The 27,185-nt window shown below is 32.4% G+C and overlaps 2 protein-coding genes across 2 annotated transcripts; one reads left to right on the forward strand and one right to left on the reverse strand.

Annotated features, from left to right (window-relative positions):
• Positions 1–453: 453 nt before the first annotated feature.
• On the forward strand, positions 454–17,466 carry LOC148276483 (uncharacterized). The gene is made up of 6 exons (XM_088234189.1): positions 454–551; positions 2,975–3,123; positions 8,488–8,611; positions 12,106–12,231; positions 14,895–15,029; positions 16,867–17,466. Exons 1-6 carry the CDS (start codon positions 492–494, stop codon positions 17,353–17,355), a joined length of 1,083 nt encoding a protein of 360 aa, XP_088090315.1. The 5' UTR covers positions 454–491; the 3' UTR covers positions 17,356–17,466.
• A 5,288-nt stretch (positions 17,467–22,754) lies between these two features.
• LOC148276484 (uncharacterized) lies at positions 22,755–25,191 on the reverse strand. The gene has a single exon (XM_088234190.1). The coding sequence runs from the start codon at positions 25,166–25,168 to the stop codon at positions 22,880–22,882; it is 2,289 nt and encodes a 762-aa protein (XP_088090316.1). The 5' UTR covers positions 25,169–25,191; the 3' UTR covers positions 22,755–22,879.
• Positions 25,192–27,185: the final 1,994 nt, after the last annotated feature.

Below are 27,185 nucleotides of genomic sequence, written 5' to 3' on the forward strand. Positions count from 1 at the left end.
CAGTGGTGAATTACAGCACAGGCTTCAGAAAAATAAAATAATTTTTTTGTGTTTTCACCGGGAATCGAACCCAGAACCTTCCGTGCATGAGTTAAGCGTCTTCCCCGCTACACTACGAAGGCCGCAATTATTGGTGTTAACACATAATTGGTGAAAGAAGTTTAGTATTTTTTTTTTTTTTCTGATGTGTAATATATTGTGATGTATCTTACTGTTTGTGAATTGAAAATAAATAAATAAAATAAAAATAATACAATGATCAATCTTTTAAAATTATAATTATTGAGTGAGAATTCTCTTTCGTCAGAATCGCAATAAAGCATTTGATGAGTTGTCTGCATCTCGTGTGCAATGTTGCATCTCGGTCAGATACATTATTCAAATAAGCTGGCCGTTCCGTTACAAGTCCTTACAGCGAGAAATGCTCAAAGCCAAAGTGAAAGGGATAATATTATTATAGGAACAAAGTTGGTCAGTATAAAACAAGTCGAATGCGGCACCGCGGACTGATAATTGTTCTCGAGTCCACCATGATTGGGTTTATTATACTGGTTAGTTTATTCTTTACTTTAAAACGAATGCAGTGCCTTATGCAAAGTGGTTTGTCACCTTGAAACTGAAGACATTTTAACTGATAGAGAAAATTTCTTGTGCAGTTCTGACGACATCTACTCCACCAATTTACAAGCTTCGCAGTGTCATTTTGTGTTTCATAGTGCTTTTTTGTTTTTAAGTTCTAACGAAGTGATTTTCTGAAATTATTTTTCCATTGTTCTTAAATTGAAGGAGTTTTTAAAAGAATTATAATGGTTTTAGTGTCACGCTGTCAACCGTTAATTTGTTGATTGGGATCAGTGAAATAAAATACGCGCTGGGAAAAATTATTTATAAGCATAATCGTATCAAACTACTTAACATGATTTTGGATTTGTGATTACAATTTTTAGTAAAAATATTCAAATTAATTTAATGCTCAGTACGATTCAGACACTAAAGTATGAGTATGTACTCTTCCAAATAAATTATTGTACATCAAAAATATCACTCTGTGTCTGGAAAGATGAAAAATACCGTTTTACGTGTGAATTAGAACTAGAGTCCTGGTCGAGTGTATTTGACTCGGTGGTTGCTCTCAGGTATACATGCTAAAAAAAATAATCGAGTGGAGAGATATTTGCCTTGTAGTAAAGTGGTTGACGCGGTCGACTATCATGCTTGAGCTTCAGGGTTCAATTCCTGAGTAAGGTGGTTTTTACAGAAATATTACATTCTCCCTGGATCGGGTTGTGGTCCTGTTGCTAGTGCCTCGGACTCACGGACCAATGGTCCGTGGTTCGAATCCCACTCTACTCCAACTTTATTTCCATTTTATAATAGTGAGTTATTTACAACTCGTCGAAAATGGTCCTAAAAATTCAATATTTGGGTAAATCATAAGAACGCAAATATTTCTTTACTTAAAAAAAAATAAAGATGGGCGTTTATTTTTTTTAACACACTTGTTTGTGTCAGGTACTGTAAGCGATCGCTAAATAACATATGCTAAGTTCAGTCCCCACTCTAAAACATCATCATAAGGTCTACAGCCGTGGGTGGGTCTTGGCTAAATCCAAGAGTCTCCTCAACTCTTGCAGGTCTGCTGCCCTTCCCCTCCAGTTCCTCACTTCCAACATCCATTATCCTCAGTCCGTCCATCGCATTTTGGGCCTTTCTGGTCTTCGTCGTCCTTGTGGCACAGAGAGAGTTAGGCTTTTTATGGGGTTTTCGTCGTCCATTCTAATTGTATGGCCAGCCCACCTCAAGCATCCCACCTTGATGGAGTTGATTACATCGGGTGCTCGGTAGATATCGTATAGCTCTCTATTGTAGCGATGATGCCAATGGTTGTTTTTTCTCACAGGCCACTCTAAAACAACTTGATTCATATTTTCGTCACAGCAGCAAGATTTGCAAATAGTTTTTCAAAACATTATATTCATTGAAAACGTAATTTTCTTAGTATTTGTGAAAATATTACAGTAACAACTCAATATTTAAACTGACCAATGGTGAATGTTGTACAGAGTGTTAAATGGCCAGTAACATCGGTTTCAAGTGTAATTTTAAACTGAAATATTGTTCTGTGACTGGCACCTGATGCGTAAGACCAATTCCCTCATCTTTTATTAAACAAATATTATAAGATACTCTGCAATTGAAGCACCGATTAAATGCCCTAGACACTACAAGTCTCATAACTCAAATTCAAAGTATTATTATGTCTTCAAGCGTTGCTGCATGTAAATGAAATGATTTACTCAAATGAATCTCTCACACATCAATGAAAGTTTCAGTTCTTTATCTTCACAAAAACCAACAGATTTAAGAAAAGAAGCAACATGGATGTTAAAACACAGGCAGAATGGTTCACAGGGTGTAAAGTGGCCACTTAAACCAGCCAATGAAAAATTACAAGCCCTGTAAATGCTTTTCAAAATATTCTAGTTAATCTTACGTACAGGGATACCGCGTTCGATTCCCGGTAAGATCAACATTTCATATTTTATTTATGAAATTTAAGCTAATTTGTAATGCGTAATGGGTTCAATTTTTTTTTCGATGATTACTGCTTATTTTTTTATTATAATAGTTTGCTTTTAATGGTATTAAGCCGTTGAAATAAAAAAATAAATACTACACAATTTTCATAGAAAAAGCCAAATAAATCGAAAATTCATCCTCTTCTGAATTTGTGATCCGATATTTTTCGGTTACGTTGAATTATTTTTTTTTTGTAAAAATCGTAAGCTCTGGACAGCTCTAGATTTATTCATTGCCTGAAAATTACTTCATCTCTGTTGAGATACCTATTAAATGTTTTGTTCCTTCGTCTCTGCTAAACTAGTCGAGCATTTATTCTGTGTGGCCACCTTAAAAGCAAACGAGTAACCTATTATCAGCTTCATATACGATCACTTTTTAATGACGTTTCCAGGGGCTTGCGAGCGTTTCCCTTCTGGCTTCAGGGCAGGAGTACGCCCAGGAGAGGTCCTCCCGAGGGTACAGTTATGATGATGAAGTGGAATACGAGAAGCCAACAGCTGCTCCAGTTACACCTGTACCAATCCTCAAGCAAATCAATACGTAAGTTAAATGATGTTTATAAATTTTATATTTATGGCACTAACTTTGTGGTAATTATATTATTAGAAAAATAAGGATAAATTCATTAGTTAAGTAAAACTTGAGAAAGACGCTTGTTAAGCTTTAAAACCGGTCGGTGGAAAAAAATGTGGTTAAAACAAAGTTTTTATATTTATTTTATTAAATGATTTTTCTTTGATAAATCGAGCTAATTTATATTCAGTTTTATTGGTAACTTAATTAAATTTTGAAAACCCTACTATTATTACTACCGTCACGCTATTTCCCCGTAAGGGTAGGCTGAGAGAATGGACCGCCACACACGTCTATCCTAGCACACATTTATAGCTTCTTCTACATTCATACATGCCCTTCAGTTCTTTTTGCTTCTGACATGACCAGACTTAAGATTTTGATTTATCCGATCATGATACGTCATCCTTGATCATCTTCGTCCCACGTTACCGTTCAATCTTACTATGTATACCTGTTTTACCATTCGTTTTTCATCCATTCGTTCTACATGACTGAACCAGCTCATAGACCCTTTCCTAATCCTATCGATTATACCTGACTCAGATTTACACTCTAGTCTGATTTCATCATTCGTAACCCTGTCATACATTGATTTTCGACAGCTTACCCACCACATACCGCACACCGCATCTGAGGACATAAGTCTCCTTGGCGGTGCCCACATACACGGAAAATTTGCTCGTTGTCAAACGAGAAAAGCTGCCCGAAGGAGCTCTCTGATTTGACATTGATTTTCGACAACCAAATCTCGGTATATTTAAAAAAAAACGAACTTACAAATCTTCACAACGTTTCTTTGTACAGGTAGGCAGAGAGTATAAACTAGAGTACGTGAAAAAAGATAGTACGTGACGCTAAAAAACAAACGTGGCTATCTCGATTGTGAGTGAAGCCGAGTAAATCGACTTTTTGTCTTTGGTCGGATCCATATAACCAATTGAGTTTCTGTTGCTTTTAAACTGTTTTCATAGCAGAAATAAAGGAGATGGCTATGTTTAAACGGAATATTAATATGTGTAACAACATAAGCTGTCACGTTAACCAAAAAACGGTTGATTTTTATCGTCACGTACGAAATTAAACATATTTATTTATTTTGCGATAAAATTGCTGTAGGGTTTTACTGGTTTCTATGAAAAAAAATTTGGAACTTGCACTGACTTGTACATATCTTATAAATTGAACAACACAAGGTTTGTCAAGGTAAATTTAGTTTTACTAGTAACAGTAAACGATTTAACCGCTTATTATTTCTACAAACCGTGGCCTAATCTCGACCGGTTTCTAAAAAACAATGTTACTTATCGAGGCAACAAAACAAAATTAGGTATTATTTATGTATTGTGTCAGTAAGGAACGTATCTACGTATATCTACCAGCTACATACTTACCGATTATTTTAAAAGGTCAGTAAGTTTATGGAATCATTAGTAGGTATGTGTACATATAATATGCTAGATAGGCAAGAAAAAATAAGGTTGGTTCAGATTTAGATTGTCTTAATAATTATTGCTACGCTGTTCTTTCAAAACTGGTTGACCATTATTGAATTCTGTACCTCAAAGGATAAATCACGGGAGTCACATTGAACGAAATGTTCAGGAAACAAGATTTTTTGAATGTGCGATTTACAAAACATGATAACTTTTGAACCAACTGAGATTATTCCAATCTATTAAAAACTTTAAATTAAAAATAATCTTGTGTAATAATGCGACGAACCAAGCTTGCAAGGAGCCCAAACGTAGAAAAACCATTCTTTGACTATTGGGTATTATGTTAGCCACAGTTCGCAGCAAAATAATAGGCCGTACTCGGGTCGAGAATTGCCAAATGGATATTAATTTGCATTGTAAACACTTTTAAATATGTACCTGTGTTTTTATTATTGCAGGGTTATTCCAATTTATTTTTCGAAATTACGCCTATATTTATATTATGAAACTGAAAATATATGTGTGTGTGTTTTTTATTTATTTATTAATTTTATTCACAATATACTGTTACATTTATTGAGACATAAATCCCAACTCCGTGGAACCAAAGTCATGTGTTGAGTTTGTTTGTTTGTCCGTCACATCTCTGAAACGGCGAGGACAATAAATGTAAAAAAAAATCAATGTAAATCATAGGAAAATATTTGAAATCAATAATCTGTGAAAACCGACTCCTTAACACATTTGACGCTTCTACTGCTGCAAATAAACATACTGCAATTCACCATAGTCGATTTTTGTTTATTAAAACGTAAATATTCTAATTATTTACAAACAAAGTCAAGCCCAGCGACAAAAGCATCCGATAGAACCGTTACGCGTATGTTGTCAAACAAAACAAAATGGCCGCCAATTTGTTGCTAACCAACATTGCTTCCGCTCTATGAAACATAGTGATAAGGCTTCTCTGTAGGTTGACCCATTATTACTCTGAGAAAAAAATGATTATTTTTACGATAAAAGTACGTATTAAAATAGCGTATCTTCAACGGATGTTTTTTTTATTAAAACAAAGTGGACGTCAGATTTTTTGTCCACTTTTTTTTATATCACAATTAATTTTTATGACGCAAGTGAACTTTGGCGTTTTATTCACGTATAAGGCAGCTTTCTGAATTTTTAACATCAAAACGGCAAAAATTGGACTCCTGTTTTATCCCCTAAGGTACAGAATTTATCGCTTTTAATTTAGACATGCACCCAAAGTAGAGCTTATGTGGATATTATTTTCATTCATTTATATATACTTAAAATAGAATAGTAACTAATATTAAAGCACTATTCCCAAAAACTTATAAAATGATAAAATGGCCAGTATCCTATATTTTTCTTAATAAACCTAAATGTTTTAACCTGATACATTTTTCAGGTTTATATTGTGTTCGAAAACTATTTTAACTACTGCTGCCTTCACGCCATTTCCCTGAAGAGGTTGACAAAGAAGTTGGACCGCAATAGACTCCTATCTTGACATACATTCCTATCTTCTTCCACATTCATATATCTTATCATACATGTCCCTTGATTGTGCCTGATTTGATATGACTAGATTTTAGTTTATTTTAAAAATATATTTTTTTTATATTTATTTTACAGAAACAAACAGTCGACAATGATATAATAACATAAAGATACCGTTTAAAGACAGACCAGCGAAGTTTCTAAATAAAAAGTATACAAATTAAATTGTGGTACAACAAAAGGGTGTGTTTATGTGTATTTGTATGAGAGTAAGTGTAGAGGCGTGTTTGTGCGTATTTGTGTGGGATTAAATGTTTAGGTTTGTGTAAGTGTGCGCATCATTAAAAAGCAAGTGCGATCGTATCACAGCCAGAAATAATGAGTCTTTATTTATTTTTAAATAAATTAAGGGGCGTGTTAAATATATCTATAGATGAAAAAAAAGCATTATAGTTTGAGCAAGACCGATAGAGGAAAGTGTGTTGTGCATAGTTAGTCCTACAGATTGGCAGATGGAATAAATACTTATTTCTCGTCACGCGAAAGGGGACATTAATATTGATTTTAGAGATAAGGATAAAAGAGTCTACTTTATTATTTTATATTTTATGTAAATAGCATAATTCAGATATAGTGCGTCTATTTTCAAGGGTAGAAAATCTATTTTGTTTAGCAGATTGACTTTAAGTGCAAAGCGTTTTATTGTTTTTATAATCTAGGTATTTTAAAAATTTTCGTTGCACATTTTCAATCCTTTCTATGTTTGTTATGTGTTGTGGGCTCCACACAATGGAAGCAAACTCCAAGTTACTGCGTACAAAAGCGTTGTATAACGTTTTCAATGTGTTTGGTTTTTTAAAGGGTTGGAATTTTTTTTAAATTTATATTTATTTTTAAATGTTTATCTGATAATATCTTTCTTGGTCGTCATCATCCTACGTCACTATTCATTCTCACCATATATCATTATTTTGTGATCCATTCTAATTTATAAACCATTTTTCTAATACAAACATAATTGTTTTTATTTTTACTGGTCAATTGAACCTGATAAATTAATACAAATTTATTTTTTGTGTAAATGGTTATAAGAATGTTTTTGGTATTTAAGTTCATTAAATAAAAATTAATATATTAAATACGGAATAGTACAAGAAGGAAACATTCTCTGTTAATTTAATTAGATACACACAATAACCAAAAGATCTAAGTTCATTCTCAGGTTAAGACACATGTGTTTTAAACAATTTATATGTAATTACAAGAGGACACATCAGAATATATTTATGTGTGTCTTACTTCAAGATTCAAAATAAAAAATATCGTCTATCAGGTTTTAATACCATTGTGCAAGTATAATTCACAGTGTTAGACTATAGCCGGCTATCCTAGTCAGGAAGATTTCAATTGTAATTATGCATCTAGTTTTTCTTTTATTGAAGAAGTATATATTTTTTTATCTTTCAATGAACTAGTTTAAGAGGCGTTGCAAATAAGTTGGCAAAACATGTTTATATCAAAACCACCTAATGCCACCTAGTTCAGAGTGTTCCTATGCAAGTGACGTAATAGATTGAATGTGATATATTTTATATTGTCCTAATCTATATGGCCTCGGATATCGACTCGGACAAGAACTGCTTTCATCTTACATTACCGTTTCGAAATATCCTTTGTAATGCTATAAGTAACAAGTGTAATTGCATTAATATTTTAATAATACTTTTAATTGTTCTATTCACGGTCTCTTTAATTTATTTTTTGAACAGCATAAGGAATGAAAAAACTCGATTTAGTTATTATAAATCCTTAATAATTATTGAAATTGCATACCTTGTATTTTTTTCCTATTCTACGATTCTATAACAACTTTTTTTCACAGTTATAAACAACCACCTTAAGGTGTAATTAATTATATTTCATTAATTTATAAACTAATCAACAATATCTTGAGTAAATCCAAATATTTGTAGACAGGCTGGATTTCCTCCCTTGGGAATAATTTAGATCTAAATTTGTTGCAACAGAGAAGAAAAATTTTTTGAGAAGGGGATATGGAATTCAAGGTATTTTTAGGGCTTATATTCTGTCATGGGCTGTTTCAAGTGGCCACTTTAAAAACTTAAACCAAGGCATTTGCCTAGACTTCTATATTTCTTTTTCAACATGTTTTCCCGCTCTGTGGTATATTTTGATCTTAATTTATAAATTAGTCACATTTTAATTATATTTTAAGAATAAAAAAGATGTGTGAGAATTTTATTGACGATTAAATTTATAAATGGATTTATTGAACGCAAAAATGTTTTTTTTTTAATATTTGTATTTTTATCGGTTCACGTAATTATTGGGATTAATTTTTATGTTACAGGCGTAATGACGATGGATCATACACGTTTGGATTTGAAGCCGCTGATGGTTCCTTCAAAATCGAGACTAAGGAAGCAAACGGAGAAGTAAGGGGAAAATATGGATACACAGACGAATCTGGAAAGGTGACTATTTGTTTATTTCAATAAAGTTTTGGCGAATAGGTAAATCAAAAGTGTATATATATATAGTTTTTTTTAAATGTATATACCTATATATTAAAAAAAAACATAATAGGCCTTTCTTATAAACCTAGTATAGAGTTACGCCTAGGCTTGGTGGTAAAATAAGGATGAGAGTACCATCCTTAATCTACCACTGTAATAAGGATGGTGTTTTCATCCGTATTCTACCACTATACCTAGTAGCGTAACTTTACGCCAAGTTTATGAGTAAGGTCCTAAGTCATATTGAAACAAGCACATTAATCAAAATAATAAATAAAAATAAAAAAAACATAAAAAAGTTATTATACATAGTCTGAATGTAATTTCAATGGTTTTCTTTCGACTAGATTAGGGTTACCATATTTCGCTAAGGTTTCGTTGGGACGTTGGAGTGGGAGTGTGAATGTAGTAACAAAAAAGGCAAATGTATAATGATTTTCAGAAATATAATATAAATGTTTTTCTTACATTTTATGTGGTGATTTTTGTGGAAGAAGTACCGCTGGCCATATTTTTTCTATGACTTAATATTAACGTAATACTGCAATATTGATTCTACAGTCCCTGGTAGCAGACGACATTTTTTATTGTTACTTTTTACTAGGCCCAACATCAATGATATTACTTTTCCCTCTATGGTTTGATGAGAAAAAATGGAAATTAAATACTCGCTCAATTTCAAAAATTGACAAAATTAAAACAATTTTCTTTCATAGAACCAATCGACATCCATTCTATCGAGGCAAGTTCAGCTTCTATGAAGTTTTTTTAGATACATCACTTGCTAAAACCGTTTGCCACCTTATTTTCATATTCGTTGTCAGTACGGCCGTGGAAGATTTGTGTTGATTTACAGCGTTGCACACAGCGTTGTTTAAATCGGGACATTATGGGTTTTATCGGGACGTCGGGACAGAGACAGATGGCAACCCTAGACTAGATAAAACTTTAATCCGAAAACTTGTAAGTGTTATAACGAGTGCATTAATAGGGCATTGCATATTGAATGAACACATTGCTAGAATAAATCTCTCTCAAAAAATTCTAGATGTAGATTCCGCAGTGCATTCGATAAAACACATTTACACATGTTATGTGAATGTGATACTTTTCGCCACAAAAGATGTCGCAATCTTCGGAGACAATGATGAAGCTCAGTGGTTTTGTTTTTACTTGTTGATAGACCATCAAACAAAGTATAGTTTTATGTCCCGTTCTAGATAGTATTGTGAGTTTTGAATTATTCCGCCAGTGACGTCATAAGCTCTGCTTCCTGGTAACCAAAATCTCGTGATGTCGTTCAACGTCGTTCAATTTCCTTTTTTTTCATTCATTTTCGAGAAACTTCGCCGTGTAATTAAATGCTCTTATTTTGACCGCGCGTAAGAAAACACTTTTTGTGTCCAATTTCCCGTAGCGCTGAACTTCATCAACGATTAAACCCGAGAACGTGAAAGCACTCGCCCCCTACTTAATGGATTGTTGCTTTAATAACTTTGGCTTGGAAGAGGAGATTTAGCAATAGATATGAAAGCATTCATCCTCTATCCAATGGCCCAGCTCTTCAAAGACAGACTCGCAAGGGCTAAAATTAATTTAAGAGGACCCATCACAAAAGATCCACACAGGTCGCAGTGACCTCAGGAGCTTGTTTAACACTGACACTATTTACTAGAATATAATATAAAAGAATGCAGACAAAGTCAGTGTTAATTTCATTTGCTTTTGTATTTTTTTTCTATGTAAAAAATAAATTATATTTGGTTGCTAATTAAGTAAAAGGGAAACCCAATAAAAATAATTTACTATTATTTGTTTCAAAAATGTTTCGATAATTTGTTCTTTTCTTGCATTCAAGGCAATTGTTTTTTAATTTTTTAAATATAATTATTAATGTTACATAAAATGATACATTTATTTTTTCCATTACAATCGACTATTATATATTTTGTTAGTCTTAAAACTGTAACATTCCAAAAAAGAGACTAGCTCTTGCGCCTGGAGAGTGGCTTATACTGTTTTAGTTATTCGGTAATTTGAATTTTTTTAATTTCGAATACACATGATAGTCAAAATAAAAAAATTAACGAAATAAAAAGGAAAACAGAAAATAATAATATAGTAATACTAATAAAAATGTGATAATTATAAAATGAATAATTATTATAAAATGAATAATTATTATAAATTATTTCTAAATTAAATTCATGTTATATTATTTTGAATGCGTTCCCTTTCATATGTGTCATTTATCGAATATAATCAGAAAAAAGATAAAGTCGTTATTTAGTGTGCCGCTTTGATTTTTAATTTTCCCTTCTATTGATTTGCAATAAATACAACTTCTCATCATTGCTCTGGCAATATTGGCTAAGTGATTTATCTTTTTTTAAGTATTTTTATTTCTCATTTTGATTACACAATTTTGTTTCAATAAAATAAACTTAAACATTTTTTCAAAATAAAATTACGCGTTTTTCCTTTCTGTCATCAATAATAATCTGTCGTCAAAAGGACGTTCATCAAATTATCTGCTTAATTTAAAAAAAAGAAAAACTTTTCTAATATTGCCGGCGCATCGACGGTATAGCATTTATTTCAGTTGATTATATATTTGAATACATACCTGCTTATTAAAAGTTGATTAATTCTTGAAAAAAGTTAAAAACATTAAAAAAAAATATTAAAAAATTACGATCATAAATAATTTGACAGAGCAAATTGAAATTTTTAATGATTTATCATTTTCACCTACATATAATGTAACCATTACTTTTAATTTTATGCATTCCAATCACCTAGGTAAAAGTTTTACCATAAATCCGACAGGTGGCGCAGAAATATTAATAACTGAATTAATATTTATTTCGAAATATTTTTGAAATTTTAGATACCTTATTTTAATTAAATTTTGTCTAGGATGTCGATTATAATATTTGAAGTTTGTCTAAATATTTGAAGACAAAATATTGGATTTCATCGACTAAGAGAAAACACGGTCTGATTTTTCTTCACACTAACGTATTATCATATTTTCTCTCTGGATTAGATAAGTGTTTTATTTTACACTATAGATATTTAGCATTAGCGTGTCCCATTTGTTTTATTTTTTAAAAAATTGTTTCTTATGGGAGCTAGAACCATTCAAAAACGGTATACAAATATGATAAATTCTTTTTTAAAATGCAAAAAAATAAATTAAAAAATAAAATCAAATCAGTTTTGCAGTGGGGAAATCAGGAATTCGACACCACGATTTCATCACGGGGTACCAACCCTTTACGAATATTGATTAAATATACAATTTTTTTAATGCTTTTGTAGGGTATTTTTTATTGTATTTACGAAAAAATCTAAATACAGTAAAATAAAATATACATACAGGCATTAACAAAACATTTCGATACTAAAACATGTATTGTTTTTATTAATATATATTTTTTTTGTTTCAGCTACATGTGGTCGAGTATGGAGCTAATAAGTTTGGATTCCAACCCTCGGGGGAGGGTATCACCGTCCCACCCCTAAACTTGGTAGCTGAACCAGAGGAAGAAGAACTAGAACAGCGAGTGTATAAAGTAATAATTTACTTCTTAATTATTAATCATTTATACATAATGGCGGATGAAGAATACATATCTGTTTGTGAAATAGAACAAGAATTATGAACAAGCGTTTTTGGCTCGATGGCTACTTTCAGGTAAAATCAAGAAAAGGGAAATCGAGTGGAGATAAGTTTGCCATAAAATATTGATTTTATGCGTGGTTTTGAAAAAATCGAATGCTGATTTAAAAGGTTGTTTTAAACCTAAATATTAAAATTTTCATCGACATTGAAACGTAAGACTGATTCGCTTACCTACCTTAAATATGTACTAATTTGTTACATATACTATCTATCTTTGTCACTCACCTATACAGCGTATACACAGACTAAGAAATAAATGTGCTACTCATATCGACATTTTTAACTCGAGTCTCTGTGAATTCAAATTATTTTTTTATAAATATTTTATGATGTTCTAAAGTAGCGATTAACGAAATATTTGCAAAAGCTAATGATCTGGTGTTAACTCATTTATATTCATAATATACCTACTTTTTCCATATCTTTTGTATGCTGACATATATATCCCAAAACTTTACGGATCTAGGCTTGGAGGGGGAGATTTTACTAAAAAAAATGTAAACTCTCCTTCCAGACAGTAGCCAGGCTCTTTATAAACCTGGGCTTGGAGGGGGAGATTTATCAAAATGTAAACTCTCGCCTTCCAGACAGTAGCCAGGCTCTTTATAGACCTGGGTTTGGAGGGGGAGATTTATCAAAATGTAAACTCTCGCCTTCCAGACAGTAGCCCGGCTCTTTATAAACCTGGGCTTGGAGGGTGAGAACTATTCACGAAGACCCGTCACAATAGATCTTCACTGGTCGCAGTGACGCCAGGAGCTTGGATAGCACTGACCCCCACCTAAGAATAAGAACAATGCTGACATACATACATGTTTATACATATTTTTCTTTTTATTTATTTTTTTATACCCATGTTTATTGTTTTTCAATGTTTGTATATCTAACTAACTCATTATATTGTTATATTTTATATTGTAAAAGGCAGTTGTGCCGTATAATAAATAAATAAATATATTCGGTGTATGCAACAAGTTATTAATATTCGCTGCATTTGGTTTTCCATCAAGGCCAGACCTATCATAGGTTCAGTGGTCATAAAGAACCAGATACTTACAAGGGAGAAGAAAATAATGTGCTCGTGTTCATTTATAAACCTGTATATTCTCGTTCCTTTTCAGTAAATGACGGGGCGCTTGCGCCACTTAAATCCGGCACTGCTTACGAATGTAGTGCCCTAGGCTAAAGGGACACAATGATAAAATATTTTTTTCTCAAAGAAAAATTCTGTAAAATTTGTGCGTTGTAATTTTTTCTCAGTTTGTTGCATCAAGCTGCGTACCACAGGGCTCCCATTTGAGACTAATATTATGCTTATTGTTTATTAAAGACATGTTCTGTATTTGAAGGAGTTCATACGTTTTTTTGTTTGTTTATGTTTGTTATTTTGTACTGTGAATCACAGGCGGCCTCTGTGGTGTAGTGGTAAAGACACTCGACTTACACACGGAAGGTTCCGGGTTCGATTCCCGGTGAGAACACAAAAATTAAAATGTGATTTTTCTTAGCCTATGTGTTTTGTGATGCGATTCACCACTATTGTTGGGCTTCCTGGCTTGTTGTGATGCAAAAAAAATGATAATATGAAATTACGTTATCCATTTAAATGTGGATACACTGGGTAAATACTGTTATCAAAATAACCTTTTTTAAATGTAGATAGGGTAGGGTTATTATTCAAATATATATTTAGGAAAACGCATCGATCTGTACACTACAAGTATACTGCAAAAATAAATAAAATGTAAATAAATAAATATATTAATAAATAAATTGCAGAGCCATCTGCAGGCGATTACTAGTAATTAATTTAACTCGGATAGATTCTTAGCTACATAAATAAAGTAATTTGCTTTAATACTTAACCTCAATATCAAATACATAGATGGCGCTCCAAACGCGCTAGCGAAAGCTTTCCCTGTTTCATGACATATATACTAAAACCAAAAATGTCACCGATATGGATATTCGCTAATAAGCGGAATGGGGAATGTTGTAGAATTCTACATAAAAGTGGCCACTTGAACCCAACCTATGACAGGTCATAAGACCTGTAAACGCTCGAATATCCTTAATCTTGAAACGAAAATTCTACCCATCTCTGTAGTGATATAAATAATAAATAAACATATGTTTATTTATTAATTATTTTGATTTTTTAAAATTTATTTTAAAAAAATAAAACATTTTCTCATTGGGGTGTCCCGTGGCGAGGGAAACATTTTGCTTTATATTGAAACATGCTTTAAATTTAAAAGACGAAATTTTAGTGTTTACGTGTCTTATTTTTGTATTTTTTTACCTATTTGGCCCACTCATCAATTCGTTCGAATAAATTAATTTCATATATGAGATCCACTTTGTATTACAATTTTTAAACAAAAAGTAATATTGTATACAAAATTTATTGGATAGTGCCCCTCAATGAGATAACCTGGTATGATGATGTTTCACAATTTTTTATTCGCTTGTCACTCAAATGTTTTGGCATTGTTATAATTTTTATTGTTTATTTTTTTAATTACTAACATTAGTATCCTTTTTGTTTTATAGCAGCCACGCCCGCGTCCCCAGGAAGCCCGTGCCCCCGCTCCAGCTCCTGCCCCCCGCAGGGCCCCCGCTCCCCAGCCGCCCCACATTCAGTACGCGGCTCCTGCTTCGGCCGCCGCCGCTCCAGTACCAAAGAGGGTAACTAAAGATTAGCGCTTACCTACTGATAACTGTTGTTGCGTAATAAAATACAAATTTACTAGATATTAAACTTTTTGGAAATTTTTACTATTTTTTTTTTTAAGTTTTGAAGTTTCGTGGCCTGGTCCTAAAAAACCGTGTATACAAAGGACATTCAGTCTATTTAATCTTTAAATTAATTTGAGAATGCCCTAACAAGGCGACAATTGTTTGATTTTTTCCCACTCAAATCGGTTTTTGATTTGATTAATATTAAAAAACCTTATTTTTTGGTATGTGTATTTTTGTACATACACAAATCTGGATTTCTCCCGAGAGGGAGTAGGTATATATATATTTTTTTTTTATCAATATTCCTACAGAGATGAGGTAGATTTTTTTCAAATTCAGGATTATCGATATTCGAGCGTTTACAGGGCTTATGACCTGTCATTGGCTGGGTTGAGTGGCCACTTTACGTTTTTTTACAACATTCCCCATTCCGCTTATTAGCGAATATCGACACTGGTACCATTTTGATTCTTGTATATATCTTATTAAATGAGAAAGCATTCACTAGCGTGTTGGAGCACCATCTATGTATTGATATTGAAGTTAAGTATTTTTAATTAGCATATTACTTTATTTTATGTATTTAAGACTCTTCCGAGTTAAATTAAGTACTAGTAATCGCCTGCAGATGATTCTGCAATTTATTTATACTTATATTTTGACCAGATCTTATTACACAACATTATTTTTTGGTATGTGTATTTTTGTACATACACAAATCTGGATTTCTCCCGAGAGGGAGTAGGTATATATTTTTTTTATCAATATTCCTACAGAGATGAGTGACAGGTCATAAGCCCTGTAAACGCTCGAATATCGATAATCCTGAATTTGAAAAAATTCTACCTCATCTCTGTAGGAATATTGATAAAAAAATTTAAAAACCTTGTATTTGTATGTCCACTAAACAAAGTATTTTTTACATTTAAAGGCTTTGAGATATTTAATATCTTCTTAGAAAAGAAGCATATTATAAACATTAAAAATATTTTAATGTAGGTACATAGCCAACTTTTTAGTAGAAGAACTTAAGGATTTTTATCATTCACGACTATACATCACATAAATTATTTATTAGAAGTTCATAAATTACTCCAATCGCCGAATGATGACCTTTATTGACTATACCTTTCAGATTAAATCGATATTAAATTGACTCTCTTCATAATTCATTATTGTGAAATATTTTTTTTGTAAGCGATTCGTAATGTTATTTTATTCATTTCAAATAATACAGCTTTAAGGGATGCCAAGCGAATGGCTGAATTATTCTCCTTTAAGATGAGATTTTAGAAATTTTCTTTACCAGTAATGTTGAATCTTTTAAAAAAAATAATTTTCATAAAACAAATATATAAAAAAATGTAACCACTTATTTAGTTGGTTCACTCACCTCAAAGTTAGTGTTTGAATCCTACTCTACCCAACTCGATTCTCGTTTTCTAATAGTGAGTTATTTACAAAATAAATGTTTGGGTAAATGATGGGTAAAGTTCTCAATTTTGGTTCCTGGCAGGGTTAATGTGAAATATTTATTTTAACGGTGATTCACTGTAATATTCCATTGACCCTAGAGTGACACCTGAAGAGTAAGACTGATCACCCAACCTTCATGTAATAAATGATCGAAATGTGCTGCCTTAAATTTACAAATGCTGTGTTCAATATACCACTGGGTGCAAAAAGGAAAAAGATAATATGAAAAAAAAAATAATTAACAAATGTGCATGTATTTAATATTTTTAAATATTATTTGTTTATGAAGAATTATAAAACTTTGCAGTCACAGTTTTTTGCTGGAGCTGAACCAGTGAGGGTTGAAAGCTACGACTATGATCAACCTGCCCCAGCCCCCGCGAGGCCAGTCCAGAACATTCCTCGGCCAGCGCCCAGACCCCAGCCGGTGCAGTACCAACCGCAGCCCAAGCCTGCTCCTCAAGTCAAGTACACTCAGACTGAGCGTCCCGTCGCCAACTTTATCCCAGCGCCCACCTTCCGCCAGTTCAACCTTCCTCAATACAGGAACCCCGAACCGCAGTACGAACCAGCCTCGGAGCCTCCCCAATACTTCAGACAAGATCCAGTCAGACCCCAGCCCGGCAGGTTCACCCAGGTCCAGCTCCCGGAAGAAGAACCGAGGTCTTCGTACTCTCCCAGACCAGCACCCAAGGCACAGCTCTCGGGAGGATTCTTCGACCAGCTTCAACAGCAATTTTCTCTCCCCAAGAACTCCGGACAACCGGTCCATGATGTCTCCTTCGGGTTTTATTGAGAAATGGAGTAGGTAAGTTGGTAAATTATTAGAATTGTGATTCCTGTTGCATCTAGTGATCGTTCCTTAATGCGTGTATATATATAATTGTGGTAATAAAATAAAATTAAATAACCGTTTTGTTTAACCTTTCCCTTACTGTCCTAAAAGCTTCCGCGCGTTACGGTGCTGTGTAATCACTACACATGCAAAAAATGAGAGATTTTAAATAATAAAAGTGTAAAATTCATCGGCAATTGCTTCAACTATTTATAGTTGAAATCAAAAATGATGATATTTTTAATTGAATTGCCAAAGTCATAAAAAAAAAAATTCATGCTCTCAGTACGCACAAAAGAACCGCCCCCAACGAAAGCCGGGAAGCTACGAACGCAGCTAGCGGGCGTCGGGGAGAAGCAAAAAAAAATTTGCTGTGGGCGCGTGTAATGTATGAAAATTGTCTCGCTTGCTCCCAAATATACCCGCATTATCGAGAGTGAGACGTAAGGAGTGTGCTAGACAATTATATATTAGGATTACTCTTTTACTACGAACGCAGCATGCGACACATTGGTAAACTTTCTATTGTGTTGGTGATAACTCCAATTTTTGAGAAAATGCTTTTAATGTTCCTAATAAGCATTATTTATTTAATAAAAAAAACATGTAGACCGACACGTAAATACCGAAAATCTCAACCCATAATTTATTATATTAAAGGAGATATTAAAGTTATTAGATCTAATGTGTACTAGCTACACATCACCGGGAAGGGAGAGTTAACCAGCCAGAGCCAAAGTCCAATTTTTTAGTACCTCAATAATTCATTTTAGTACCTCAATAATGCCTATTCGTATGAATTCCTAAAACAAGAATTTTACTTCACTTCGACAGATATTAGTAGGTTAAGTATTATAATTGTTAATATTTTTTTTATTCTGAAATAACTGATAATAAAATCAATAACTGTCATTGCTGAAAAGATAAAGTGCACAGTAAACAATGCTGTTAACAAGAAAAAAGATCTGACACAACGAATACAAAGGATCTGCTTGAAAAATTGAAAATTGAAAATAAACATTTATTCATGATATTCACAACCACAATACACGAAACTCAAAAAATCTTCATATGTCTAATTTCACTTAGCGAAGTTCATCAAAAAATCTCTTGAAAATATTGGCCGTTCCCCATTTCATAAACTGCCCGATGAACTAAAAAACGAAAATTCGAATAGTAAATCTAAATGTGTAGCAAATGAAAAATATTACTTGAATAAAAAAAAAACTGATAAAATAGATTTCCTGAATTGGCTACCCGCATTTATCGTAAGGTGCCACAGAGACAAACGCGTTATACACAACTTTTCCACATACCTAAATGCAGATTTTTTAAATAAAAAACGTTACGATTAACCGTATTATGGATACTTATAACAGGAAATTTAACGGCATAGATATATTTACAAAAAATATTAAATTTATTAAAACTGCCATAGATAAACTGACATAAATTGTCTTTGTCCGCATCCTCCTCCCCGTTGCTCTCTATCCCTGAATAAATATCAGTTTTATAGTGAGAAGATCTTTTAATTGTTTGTGACACCTGATTTTTATCATTCTAATCATTTTATTGATGTTTGAAGTTTGAACTTATATGTTATTCTTATTTATATATTATGTAGGTGCATATAATATGTATTTGTATGTTCGTTTTGAATCAACGTTTGCGTATTGTCATACCTACCTTGTTTTATTGTTGACATTATATCGTATTTACTGCATTTTGTGGTTACCTACCGTACTCGTATTGTATGGGAAATGGGACTCGTCGCACATTATTCATTCAGTGTGTATCAGTTCAATTTTAAAATAAAATGCTTTTTTTTCAGAATACGGTTTTGAAATTTACCATACTTTTAAAAATACAATTTATAACATTTCTTGATTTCAATTTTAACAAAAAGGATTCGAAAGTAGGTATAAACGTATAAACTTTTTTTCTTTTAAATAATCAAACTTTTTACCAAGCTCTTTCCTGTACCCTTTTCAATATAATTACAAGTTTTAAACTATTATTTTTTTATACTTATGCACCCACACACACGCACCCTCTCCCTCATTCATTCCCACACGTACATGTACCCTCTCTCTCATTCATTCACACATACACACATTCACATACACATGAATACAAAACGTCACACACATACAATTACGTCAACTCTTTTCTTATATATTATGTGTCATTAGATTTACAGTGGATTTTTTAAATTGGCTCTAGTATTGTTAATATTTTTCTACTTATTTTTTTATGTAATAGCTCTAAAAATCCCAAACAAAATAAAATAAATAAAAGATACATAAAATTTTTAACATATTACAACAGAGATGAAGAACATTAAAGAGAAGGGAATATAGAAGTCTAGGCATCCAGGCGTCTATGAATTTTCAGGCGTCCAAGAACTTTGAGGCATTGTCTAGTATGTAGGTAAAATAATTCAATTAGATGAATCTCACTAGGAACAATAAAGGTTTCAGCTCTTTAACTTCACAAAAGTCAACAGATGGAAGAATTTAAGAAATGTATATGTTTAAATGCAAGCAGAATAGTGAATGTTACAATGTGAGTAAAGTGGTCACTTAAACAAGCCAATGATTAGGAAAAATATGTGTCAAAGAAAATCTACTCTTAGGTCAGCATTTGATTCAAGAAGAGGAAAACTTGTCGAAATCCGGCGCTTCCCAAACACTAGATTTGAAGATCGTGCTTTTGCCGTTGCCGGCCCCTCTGTCTGGAACCAATTGACTTCAAACTTACGAATCATCGGCAGTCCTAGTCAGTTCAGATCCCAACTAAAATCTCATTTCTTTAAATTATCATACCCTCAATTTTAAATCAGGAAATATAATAACTTTTGCTAAGTTAGAATGTAAGTTTAAGTATACCATTGTAAAGCGCTCTTGAGGTGATTTTTCACAAAAATGGTGCTATATAAATCAGCATTTTAAAATTTTTTTTATTGTACAAATGATAGGTCATAAACCTTGTGGATGCCTAGACTTCTATATTCACCTCTCTAAAATGTTCTTTATCTCTGTTGTAGTACGTTAATCTTAACATCTGCTTAGGAGTTGAATTTAGTTCTTGTCTAAAAAATTTGGACAAACTCAAAACATTGTTAAATCTTTTTGATAGTGATAGTTAGTAATATAATTTCTATAAATAGTGCATAATACTGTAATTTGTGTTTCTAATATATGTATTCTTACTATATTGGATTGTATTAACTGATATTATGTGTTGTCACAAAAAAGTTTTCCTTTATGTATGGTCCCAGTTACTTTATTTTCAACTCCTGGGAGTATAATACCTTATTAATGTATAATAATTAATTTTAAAAAATAAAATAATCAAAAGCAATCGCAGGGAGAACGTTTAGAGACCAAATCCGCAATGAAGAAATAAGGTGTACCCGAGGGACCAAAAATGATCAATGGAATTCCACCTGATCCATTGTCTTCCTGGTAAGCTGCCTAAAATATGGAGGGACAGTTTGATCTCAACGTCCCAAGAGTAGCCGCTTTCTTCCAGAACAGAACAACAGATTTAGATGAAGAGGAAAGAGAAGAAGATGCTGTTAAAAATATAGAATTATATTTAATTTGGAAAATATCAATCAACTATATTTAGTTTCGTCAATGTCGCATATTGTTTTTTTCTCAGTATGGGATACTTAAACCCCGTATTAATTTATTTAATTTATTAATTTATTAATTTAATAATTAATATTGCTTTAATGTTCTAATATTACAACATACCGAAATGAGTGCGTGCGAAATTAAATAAGATTGTTTAGCCGTTATCGGTTCGATCAACAAGACACCCTTTCTGCACAATTAAGAATAAATAGTAATAATTACCATTGTGGTAACCGAAAGTCTCCTTGGACAGGAACAATGTACCGTGGTTTAGACATAACAGTATGACATTACGAAATTCTTTACAATAGAAGTGCATTGGATGGCGAACTACATTTTTCTCACAAGGTGGGGAATTGGTTCGTTAGCGTTGTGTAAGCTAATGAGAACCGAGTCTTGGTTGGGAGACTATCGTGAACGACAATAACTGGATCATGGCAAAAAGATAAAACTTTTCCCACGGATGTGATGATGCATGTATGGAGATTTTTGCAACGGATTTGACAAAAAGCACTTTCAATTTCCTCGACTTTTACTCCACAATTGAGTTGCATGTCACATTACTCATAATATTGCTGTAAAATAAAGAACTTTCTTCGCGAACACTTTTTAGATTAACGAGATTTTTATTAAACAATAACTTTATTTCATATTCGCAGAATTCGAAAAAACCCCTAGATAATGTTTATTATTCATGGTTCACAACAATCTCGAAATGAATAAAAACGCAGTGTTTAAAGAAAAACGAAACGTTAAAATTGTTATAATTCCATCTTACCTTCTTAATTATATTAAAAAAAGTTTTTAAATTATTTGATATCAAGTAAAAAAATATTGAAGTATCACAGAAATAATGTAAAATAAATTTAAGAACGGTGAATGCTAAAATTCAAGTAATCAGATCAAGTTTTTTTTATTGTATCATTCTCTTATGCAAGTTTGAACCTAAAGATTAAAAAAAAAACATTTATATTTCAATTGAATACCTACGTAGTGTTTTAAATGACATATTTTTAAAATTCCATATTTGTTTGATTTTTCATGTTATAAAAAAAAATACAAAATTATTAACATTTTAAATTCTAAAATCTACGAGGTACGTTTTTGTAGCAACATGTTTCTGTGGATTATGTTTAGACTATCTAACAAGCTACGACCTGTTTTAAGGCATATATTTTTTTTTGCAATGCCTAATAATAATTAAAGATGCGTATTTTGAAGCACTTAAAGATTTTTTTTTGCAGTTTTCGCACTTAAAAAAAGTTGAATAATCCCTTGAAAGTGACATATTTATGAAGATTTTAAATTTAAAGTCTAACCATTAGCAATTTTCATCATTATTTTTTAATTTTAAAATGTTTTATTTCTAGTTTAAAACCCCTTTAATGTTTAAATACATATTAAAAATAATATTTTTTAGTCATGAAACCAAAATATCTGTTTACTACTTTAAAACTGGCATTGTTTAATTATTTACATACGAAAGTTTATTGTACATGTATGTTAAATATGGAAGTATCATAAATCACACAAGATATTCTATTTATCATTATTCCGTACACATAAATCGTATTTTACTTTCGCTCTTAATTACCCAAGTTTCATACAATGTCTTGATATTACATTTTCACGTGATTTGTATTACTGATTAGGTACACTCAGTTATTTGAAGATCACATTTTAACAGTCTGAATGAAATGGCAACAATAAAAATGCAAATTTCCTCTTACTTACTTACCTAATAATTTATTCACAGTAATCTACATGGATATTTCATTTTGTAATGGTAACGATATTAGCTTTGCAGTAAATGCAACACATTTTTCATTTTATATAACTTTTAATCACATCATCCTCTTATCTCGCTTCGCTTCATCTTTGGTTTGTGTTTCCTCACCTAGTATTTGAACGTTCCTCACTTTCTTCCTGTATTCTGGTACCGGAGTGGTCATCATACCCAAGGGTTCTGGCATTGAGGAAAAGTCGGGGTGTATCGCCAACATTAACATCTTCAGTAACAAAGCTTCTCTTACATCTGGAGGTAAATACTCCAATTGCTCCTCGTTTTCGTTACCACCTATAGCTTCCTCGATTCGCGGATCGTATGATCTAGGTCTGAAAAATCTTCGTCTAGGAACGAACCTTTGACTTTCGTATGGAGTGGATGTGTCGAAATTTGAAATATCATTCCTAAAGTTATCATCTTGCGCTCTATATTCGTTTCTATTTGGAAATTGCGTTTGATGATTGGGGAAGCCATTTTGGTACTGAATGTAAGGGTTTTGAGGAGCAAACGCATTGTAAGGTCTCGGTTCTGAATATTGTTGCGGATAAACTGATCGCGCTCTATATAAACTCTTTTGTTGTTGGTAATCCGGATTATATATTTGTCCTTGTTGCTGATATTGTGAGCTTGAATAAGGTGGACCCGGATTATTGATGTCTTCACGAATATCAATCAGTGCCTGCAATCGATTTTGCTTTATAAGTAAATGATGCAATAGTAACTTAAGGTCTCTTGTGCTTACCGGCGTAGAAATTGGACGGAGATCTTCTAAAGATTGTTGAGATAAAGGTAGTGGTATTCTATGAGATATCATATTTTCTTCTCTTCGATCGTTATACATTTGATATCTCGGAGCATTTCCGTTAAAAATTGGTATTGCGATGAGGTTAGGTTTATTGTCTTGATTCTCGTCAGCAGGGTTTTCGACGTTCATATGAGGCCGACTAGTTAATGGTACAATGTTTGCTGGTATAGGTGGTTGAATTTGTTGCCTTAAATATTGACCATTTGCATCGACAGGAATATTTGGATTATATCTGAATAAAATTCTTTGGTTGCCAATAGGAATAGCTGCCCCGGGATTATCTCTCAGAAATTCTCTGGTCCTAAATTGAGCCAAAGGAACATCGGAGATTGGTAAATATGGACGTTCAATAACTCTCTGGTCAATATTTTGCTGCTGTGGATATCTGTATATTGGGACAGGATTAGAAGTAACGAAGTTTTCATCTTCAATTTTATTAGTCGTCGCTTCTAATGTAGTCTCTTGTTGATCTTCATGAACTTGCGGGCTGTTTGTAACTAGTTTATCATTCAACTTTTGTCTCGGTCCAAGAATAGAATGTATTGGAATAATTCTCGGCCTCGTTGTCGTAGTGAAAAGAGGTCGCGGAGTGCCCAGTGATATTGATCCTCCATAGACGTCAGTAGTATCGTCACCAGCTGATTGTTGGAATGCGAACATTTGTCCATTTTCGTAATTGTTAGAACTCAGTTGGCGCCGAAAGGTGTTCGCTCTAAGCGGTTTACTTTCTTTAGATCTATCTGGAACTTTTTCAAATACAAGAGATGGCCTTATGTAAGTTGCGGAAGTAGTAGAAGCGGTATTGTTTGATCTCGCTGGTATCTTAACAATCTCCTTAAATATTTTCAAATCATTTAACGTTGGCTCATTACTAGATTTAGCCGTATCGGACGATGTGCGGGGCGTAAAAACTGGAAAAGTTTTAATTGCTTTTGGTTGTTCTTCACTATTGACAGAATTGTTTGTGTTTGTACTAAATATGTTCCCCGCAACAACTCTATATGACTCAGTGGTAGTAACTGCTGGATTAACACTGATGATATTAACTGGTCGGCGTCTTGGGATAGCCTGAATGACAGTTTGCTTAGTTGGGTTGCTACTGGTTTTAGGATAAATCAAGGTTGGTTGTGGTCGGCGTGTTGTAGCCGCTACAGTTCTGTTTAACCTAACGGCTTGCACGAGGGGTAAAATTGGTGGAGATTGTGACGCATTACTCGAAGAGTATGAAACCCTTTTTATTTCACCATTCGGGTCAACATATCCGAACGTTCCTTTGATGTTGCCTTGTACATCTCTGCTTTCTATTTTAAATGTGCCATCTCCAGCTTCGTATCCCACTGTGTAGGAACCATCATCGTTTAATCGTCTGATCTGTTTCACTATATCTACTTTCTTTGGGTCGGCGGTTTCGGAAGCGAACAGATCTTTGGTTGTGTTAGTTTTCGGTTCGACAATTGTAATGTTTGTATTATTAGCGATGCTAACTGTTGTAAGCTCCACTTGAATCTCCTCTGACGCAACTCCCAAGAACGGAGAAAACATCACAAGGAAAATCAACCATGTTGATTTCTGAAACAAATAAAAAATAAGTTTAGAAAAACATTTTTGTTTTAAAATACAAGTTGTTTTGGTAAACATTTATATTTTCACTTATTTTAATATTAAGGTTAGTAATTTTAAAAATTTCAAAGTTAATTTAATTTACATATTTAGAATTAAAATATATATATCCAACAGCTAATTTTAAAACTTCCTGTTTAAGTTGACCGGGATTCAAACAATTCTAATAGAAATAATACCTTAACTATTTTTTTGTTTTATAACTGTTATTTTGATCCCAAAGCTTTCTTTAAATAAAATTTAATTGTTTGCACCCTATGATTGGTTAACACGGGGTTTAAGTTAGGCAAATCGTATTCAGAAAAAAAAAAGTATTGAAATTAGAATCACATAGTACGACAGAGAGTTATTAAAATAAAACTCTATGATTTAGTCATACATTTGAAATCATAATTATATGCTTATATTATATTTTTCTTATATTATGTTGAATTTAAGAGTGTAAAAAAGTTATTTAAAATAAAAATGCCTTATAATTATAATTTTTTTCTTATTTGCTTCTAATGGTGCATCTATCAAAAAGCATAACTTTATTTTTTGTGTCATGACGTCGAGATGATCAGTCATACGTTTCAGGTGTCAATTCAAGAACCACGAAATATTGCAGCGCTAAAGTACTTTTTGGAACAAAAATATCGACGTAATAAATTATGTTAGTGACAACTCTTAATGGAATTCAATTGTTATTATATAACTTATGTTGTAGTGTATGTAAGACCAGTTAGAATATGCCAATTAGAGGATGAAAGCACTAATTGGATAAATAAATAAGTGGAAGTGTACCAATTCTTAAACATGTATAACTTATGTTCAAATATAACTTAAACTGAAAATGACAAAGTGACCGTGTGTCACCATAAAGCGAATATTTCAGGAGAGTCATTAAAATATTTTTTTAACAAAATACGTGTATAAATTTGAAATTTTCAATCAATTTCAAAACAATGCATATAAGACAAGTATTGTGTACAAGTGTCTGTGTACATTAAATTCCAAAACAGGGATTTGAGAGTAAAAGTTCTTTGCCAGTATACCCACGATATAAACCCGAAAATTTACATGCGATATCCATGAATTTTGGCTCATACAAAGCAGATGAAAATTCTAAGAAAAGTCGTTTATATAACTATGTTAATTTCAGCTAAAGTAACATGTCAGTCACATAGCCTTTTTACTGTCGACATCATGTCCACCATAACGAGAATCGAACGCTTTTCACTAGACCACAACTAGACAAAAATGCATTATACATAGTAAAATGTTATTTTTTATTGGTACAAAAAATAATAAGTAGAAAAATAATGAATAATAACGTATATTTAAGTAAAAGTTTTGAATCGGAAATTCTTGGTAGACTTCCACTGATTTATTTTACCAATTAGCGTTTTTACCCTCTAATAGATATCTTCAGACGCCACACAGCGGTGTTTTCACATGTTTTCAATACTTGCCCCACTCTGTTTCACTGAAATATTATATTTATATTAAATGTATATTATGTATTGTAAATTATACAAATATACATATTACAAAAACATAATAACGTATCCTTAACCTTATGAGGCCAAGAGCCCTGTGTTGAGTTGGGTTACAATATTATGGAAAGTGGAAGCATGCATATTATTAATGAATACTAAAAATAAAAATTTTGTTTAGTTCAGTGTCGAAAATCGGCTTTTATCATAAATAAGACAAAGTATCATTATAATATGTTTGCAAAACAGTGAAGAAGGCATAAAATATACATACAAGCAAAATTAAAATAAAAGGCACTGTTTATTCTCAGTAAGTTAAGTAAATTATTACATAAATATATAATTATAAATGATCATAAAATATATAAATAAACTAGCGGACACGATAGACGTTGTCCTACCCGAACGTTGGCTTACCTTTTATTAGCTTGAAAAAATGCTTTTCATTGATAAGTAGGTACCTA

This window comes from Micrasema longulum, unplaced genomic scaffold, assembly GCF_059751315.1.
Source record: "Micrasema longulum isolate JH-2025_06_02 unplaced genomic scaffold, ASM5975131v1 h1tg001212l, whole genome shotgun sequence".
Classification (NCBI taxonomy): domain Eukaryota; kingdom Metazoa; phylum Arthropoda; class Insecta; order Trichoptera; family Brachycentridae; genus Micrasema; species Micrasema longulum.

Bases quoted from the DNA above. Each gene is read 5' to 3' on its own strand.
- LOC148276483 (XM_088234189.1), top strand. From the start codon at position 492: ATGCGGCACCGCGGACTGATAATTGTTCTCGAGTCCACCATGATTGGG. The intron at 8,612-12,105 runs GTGACTATTTGT...TTTTTGTTTCAG, and splicing joins ACACAGACGAATCTGGAAAG to CTACATGTGGTCGAGTATGG. The intron at 15,030-16,866 runs GTAACTAAAGAT...AAAACTTTGCAG, and splicing joins CCGCTCCAGTACCAAAGAGG to TCACAGTTTTTTGCTGGAGC.
- LOC148276484 (XM_088234190.1), bottom strand. From the start codon at position 25,168: ATGTTTTCTCCGTTCTTGGGAGTTGCGTCAGAGGAGATTCAAGTGGAG.